This window comes from Myotis brandtii, unplaced genomic scaffold, assembly GCF_000412655.1.
Source record: "Myotis brandtii unplaced genomic scaffold, ASM41265v1 scaffold892, whole genome shotgun sequence".
NCBI lineage: Eukaryota > Metazoa > Chordata > Mammalia > Chiroptera > Vespertilionidae > Myotis > Myotis brandtii.
The window spans coordinates 96,958-102,729 of record NW_005371656.1 but is presented as its reverse complement, the minus strand read 5'-3'; the positions used below and the strand labels follow the sequence as shown (position 1 = coordinate 102,729).

Here is a 5,772-nt window from a genome sequence, read left to right as displayed (position 1 = left end):
CCGGGACATGGTGACCATGTACAGCAGTGGGTTACAGATGGCCACAAAGCGGTCATAGGCCATCACGGCCAGCAGGAAGACGTCAGTGATTGCATAAACACAAAATAAATAAAACTGCACCATGCATCCCAGGAAGGAGATGGTTTTATCCTTGGTTAGCATGTTGAACAGCATCTTTGGCACGATGATCGTGGAGTAGCAAAAGTCCACGAAGGACAAGTGGCTCAGGAAAAAGTACATGGGAGTGTGAAGTCCAGAGCTGACCTGAATCAGTGCGCTCATGCCCAGGTTGCCCAGAACCGTGACTCCATAGATCAGAAGGAACAGCAGGGAGAGAAAGACTCTCAGCTCAGGGACATCAGATAATCCAAGAAGAATGAACTCTGTCACAGTGGTGCAGTTCCCCTCCCCCATTTCCACATCTGTCAGGTTTAGAAAACCAAATGATACGTTTTGTGTGTCTTCTGAAATGGACATAATAAAGCAAACACAGATTTATACTTAATTAAGAAAAATATAAAACTGATGTCAAACACAATGTATTTTAAATGTTGTTGTCAAGTCATTCAAAATGTTCAGTGTGTCAGGAGATCCCACTGATCGATTTAAAGCATCAGCAGACACCTGTGTGATTCAGTGTTATCTTCTACCACAAGAAATTGAGTTGATGAATTAACTTATGTGTTTTGATGGTCTTGAAATAGATCCAACGATATACTTTGAAAACACATTAGATCCACTCCTGTTCCCTGAAAAATGTAATAAATTCTGTTCCAGTAAGATTACAGCTACTGTGATCCTAAGTAATTTACACTAACATTTTTTAGGTCAGTCTTTCAGTAGCATAAGGTTTTAGCAGGCAAGGTCCTGTACAGTTTCCTTGTTGGGAAATGTGACCAGTCTCTGAGATTAGTGGCTCATGTGTACTCTAAATTTGTAGTTACGTGAAATGAAATAAGTACATATTTAAAATATGTACTGAAATCCATCATCATTTTCACTTGTCAATTTAACAAAGTGACTTAATTAACTATAATGGTAGTGATTAATATCAATAATGACTCAGAAAAGTATAACTTCTTTTATACATTTTTCTGGAAAGCAATTGGGTAACATATATTCTTATCCCTGACAATAATAAAAGCTACATAATATATTTATGAGAGATTTTATTTTTCTATGATATTGTAAGACATCTTTAATTATATTTACAAATTATGAAAAACTATATCTAAAACTACATTGTGGTATTATTATATTCACAATGTGGAAAAATAACTGTCAAAATAGAGCAATTTTTAAACTATATTATATCGTATCTAAAGCAGAAAGTTATGTTATAGTATTTATATGATATTGTGAAAACAGATCCAGAGACAGAGAAGCATCGATCAGACTGTCAAACCTCAGAGGAAAGGTAGGGGAGGGTGAGGGTAAGGGGGAGAGATCAACCAAAGGAGTTATATGCAAGCATATAGGCCTAACCAATGGACACAGACAACAGGGGGTGAGGGCATGAGTGGGGGGGATGGGGGTAATGTGGACACATGTAATAACTTAATAAATGAAAAAAAATTTAAAAAATGATATTGTGGAGATGGTTATTCTTATAAAAAATAAACTAGTATGCGTGGTGTATATATGTAGATTTAAATTAAATGTATATGTTGAGGTATGAATATATATACTGGAAATGACATATGATATCACTTTGATTTAGCTACAACCCTAAAAGATAAATCCTTTACTCATATTGAGAAAGAGGTAAGTGAAAACTTTCCTAAATTCTCTCTAATAATTGGTTGGGAAAGTAGTTACTTTGTATGTTCTATGAGTCCCATTTTCCCTTCAGAACTCTCCTTAAAGAAAAGTCATATGGAAAGTGAGAGATCTTATTCTCTGCCATTCTTCCTAGAGGAGTATACCCATGACTTCATACACATATATGTAATGAAAACTGAGTGAAGAGATTCTGGACTGAAAACATACCCTGGTATTTTCTCCATATCTTAAAGTAAAGAAGTGAAAACAAAAAACCTTGCCGAAGTCACAGTTTTCTCATTACTTCACCTCCCCAAAAACCTGAATTATTAGATCACTTCAGAATTCAAACAGAAAAATCAGCTTGGAAACACTTCTTCCTAATGTACTAGGATGATAATAAGAAACTAGTTTATGCTAAACACAAAACATATCTAAAGGAATTCATTTCATTTACTGAGCAGCGGTAGTTTGCATGTCCTTTTTCTCCAACTCAGGGGACACATAAATTCAACCCTCAGATTTAGGGTGACAATTAGGGAGCTCTCAATTCCATGACAGAAATTGGTGTAGAGAAAGGAAAATGAGACTGAGAGAGAGAGAGGGTCAGAGAATACCATTTGTTTCCTCTGAATTCTTTCACATGCATCATCCATGTTTGGTGTTCCAGAGGAAATTGTTCTAATTTCACTATCTATCAATGGTCTCTCAATACTAAAAGAAAAACAAACATTTGAATCAGTAAGTGCACAGGAATATGATCTGTGAAATCATTATCTAAGTAGAAGCCAAATGAGTTAGACTTATCTTACATAATTGTTTGCTGGGGAAATATATTCATTTTCACTTTCAAGTAACCAGAGCTTACCTAGCTCCAGCTAACAAACCTGAATGACAGACAGTTCTTCCGTGTTGCTGGAGATGTTAGGATAAATGTAGTACACAGTTAGAGACTTATATGTAATTTTAACACAGTTAGAGACTTCAACTGTAATTTTAACCCCTGAGGAATGGGTCCCTTTAGTTCCAATTCTATCATTAGTCATTTATGCTATAAAAATAAATGAAAATTCAACTAGTACTTCATGTGGTATGAAACACATAATTAATCTCTATGGATTATCATCAGGAACTTTTGTAAATGCCCTAATTTATGAAACAATTGTTTAAAACCAAACAAGTCTCCTTCCAGATTTCGTGGTGCTGTATGACATTCCATCCTAGTGTAATATGTGGGGGGGTCACAGATCACATGCCATCATGAAATTGAAGGAATGTTTCTCATTAATTCCTTCTTTCTTGTAATATTACAGAATTATCAAAATTCCAGCAAGGTACAGTGACTAAAGCTACACAGATTCCCTTCAAATGCTAGGACGAAGATAACCTACTGTTCAGAAAACTATTAATAGTTCACACTTCTTGGGCTCTTGTTATATGTTATAACCTATTGCATATAAGTTCCCCAGTTAATCACTCCCCACTGACTCCCTATCCCCTCCTTCCCTATGAAATACATGAGACTGTCTCATGCTTCTATGTCTCTGGATCTATTTTGTTCATCAGTTAATTTTGTTCATTAGATTCCACATATGAGTGAGATCATGTGGTACATATCTCTCCCTGACTGGCTTATTTCACTTAGCATAATACTGTCCAGGTCTCTCCATGCTGTTGCACATGGTAAGAGTTCTTTATTTTTTACAGATGCATAGTATTCCATTGTGTAAATGTACCAAAGCTTTTTTTAACCACTCATCTGATGATGGGCATTTGGCTAGATCCCCAGTGTGGGGCATGCAGGAGGGCGGACTAGATCTCTCTCATCATTGATGTTTCTCTCTCTCTCTCCTTCTCCCTTCCTCTCTGAAATCAATAAAAATATATTTAAAAATAATAATGTCAGCATAATGTTGAGAGGTTATCACTATTGTTCAGTGATTAAAACTGAGGAATGAAAAAGTTTAAATTACTAGACAAATTTTAAAATTCAGAATCAAGTCACAAACCTTGGTTTTTGTAAATCCAAGCTTAGTGTTTTCTAACATTATTATGGATATAAGGAGAGAAGCTTCATTAAATACGTAAATATAGTGTAGAAATTTACATAAACATAATGAAAGGACAAATAAATAATCAATAGTGCATATAAATCAGGATTGAATGAAGAAATATAATTTAAACCCATAAAGGAAGGATAAACAAAGGTCATTTGTTTCATCAACAGCAAAAATTAAAAAAGAACATAAACAAAGGCTGAAATCCACCTATAAGTCACAGTAAGTGTTTGATCCACAAATTGTAAAATAAGCATGATGATAAGTAAAAAATAAAGTGATTAAAAAGGCCACGGTCAGAAATGCTGCCCCACATGACTATGGTTATTAACTGCATGTATACATTTTATATACACATATATACACACATGCACACTGAGACAGATAGTGTTATATTGTAAATCAGCGGACTAGACAGAAGACGCCTTAATCAATAAGCCAAATTAATTTGGAGCCTTTATTACGCTAGCAGTCTCAGAGGAGTTGTCTCTCAAAGTCTGAACAAATTAACCTGGAGGAAATTTTCCCTTTATATCTTTCTAGCTTCTTTGTCTCCCAAATATGGAATGGGGCTTCCGGACCTTTCACAGGCTTTTCAAAAAAAAAACACCTATCTGCTGGGATGGTGCCGTGAGACTATATCTCAAGGCCTGGCCTGGCACCAGTATTGACAACTCCGTCTAGGGGTTGTATGGTTTATGGCCTTTCCAAAATGTGAGCAGTGCTTAAGTAAACAGGTCCTGCAGGACCAGATAAGGAAGCTTTTTTTTCCTATTATGTGAGCAAGCATGTTTATATAACAAGGAATCATTTTAGTAGAAAATTTCAAACAGCAGTTTTTACAACATAGAGGTTACTGGAACAAGATGGCCTATGATTCAATAGAGGAACAGAGACAGAAACAGGGAACTAATTAAGTGCCATAAATTGTTCTAAGTGCTTCACATATGACATATAACTTAATTTCCCCCAACATTTCTGAGAAATAATTATTATTAGTGTTTCTATTTTTTAAATATTAGTCTCTGAAATTCGAAAGACATTAGACACTGCAATGACGATAACAACAAAAATATAATAAAGAAAGCAAGCAGTGAACAACAAACAGAATATACACATATGGGAGTCTCACTCTATGCATAAACTGGCAAAGATGATTCTTCATTGTAAAATAGGAGGAATTCCATTTTGAAATGAATCATACTTTCCATAATAGGTCAGCAACTCTGTTGTTTCTCAAGAGTTTTCCATTAATCTTATGAAGGTTTTAGAGCAAACAAAATGTGTGGGTCTTAACAGTCCAATACCCAAAACATTTTATTTTTTTAAAACTTTATTGTTGAAAGTATTATATATGTACCTTTTTTCCCCCTTGATCTTTTCTAGCCATTTCCAGCCCCCCACCCCAGGTCTTTACCACTCTATTGTCTGTTTCCCTGGGTTATTTATATATGCATACAATTTCTTTGGTTGATCTCTTCCTGTCCACCCTCCCCCACCTTCCCTCTGAGATTCCACAGTCTGTTCCAGCACAATACTCTCCAGGTCCCTCCAGGCTGGCTCAAAGGGTAAGAGATCCATCTTTTTTTAGATTGAATAAAAGCAAAGACCAAAGTTGCAAATTTTGAAATGTGTTTAAACAGACCCAGGTCAATTGCGGAGACAAAGAAAATTGAATGTGAAAACCTCACTCATAAAGACCTGCCTCCTGGCTGTTCCCTCCACTCTATAACACAGCAGCTAACCAAGTCACCCTACATCAGCCTCCATTATGGGACCCTCGGTCCTACTAAGAAAATATTCTCCAGGAAAATATTTTGGAGCTCACCACTTTCCTGAGAGCTTCTTTCACATCCTTGTTCCTCAAGCTGTAGATCAGGGGGTTCAGCATGGGAATCACTACAGTGTAAAACACTGAAGCCACTTTGTCAGTATCCACACTGTTGCCAGAACT

The 5,772-nt window shown here is 36.0% G+C and overlaps 1 protein-coding gene across 1 annotated transcript in view; it reads right to left on the bottom strand.

Moving 5' to 3' along the window:
• Window positions 1–5,772, bottom strand: part of LOC106724562 (olfactory receptor 5L2-like) — a 7,530-nt gene that overhangs the window by 634 nt on the left and 1,124 nt on the right. The window contains exons 2-5 of the mRNA XM_014532418.1: window positions 5,647–5,770; window positions 2,649–2,714; window positions 1,990–2,008; window positions 23–464 (exon numbers count right to left, since the gene is read on the bottom strand). Of these exons, the coding sequence (XP_014387904.1) occupies window positions 23–464; window positions 1,990–2,008; window positions 2,649–2,714; window positions 5,647–5,770 (651 nt within the window). The remainder of the gene's footprint in view (window positions 1–22; window positions 465–1,989; window positions 2,009–2,648; window positions 2,715–5,646; window positions 5,771–5,772) is intronic.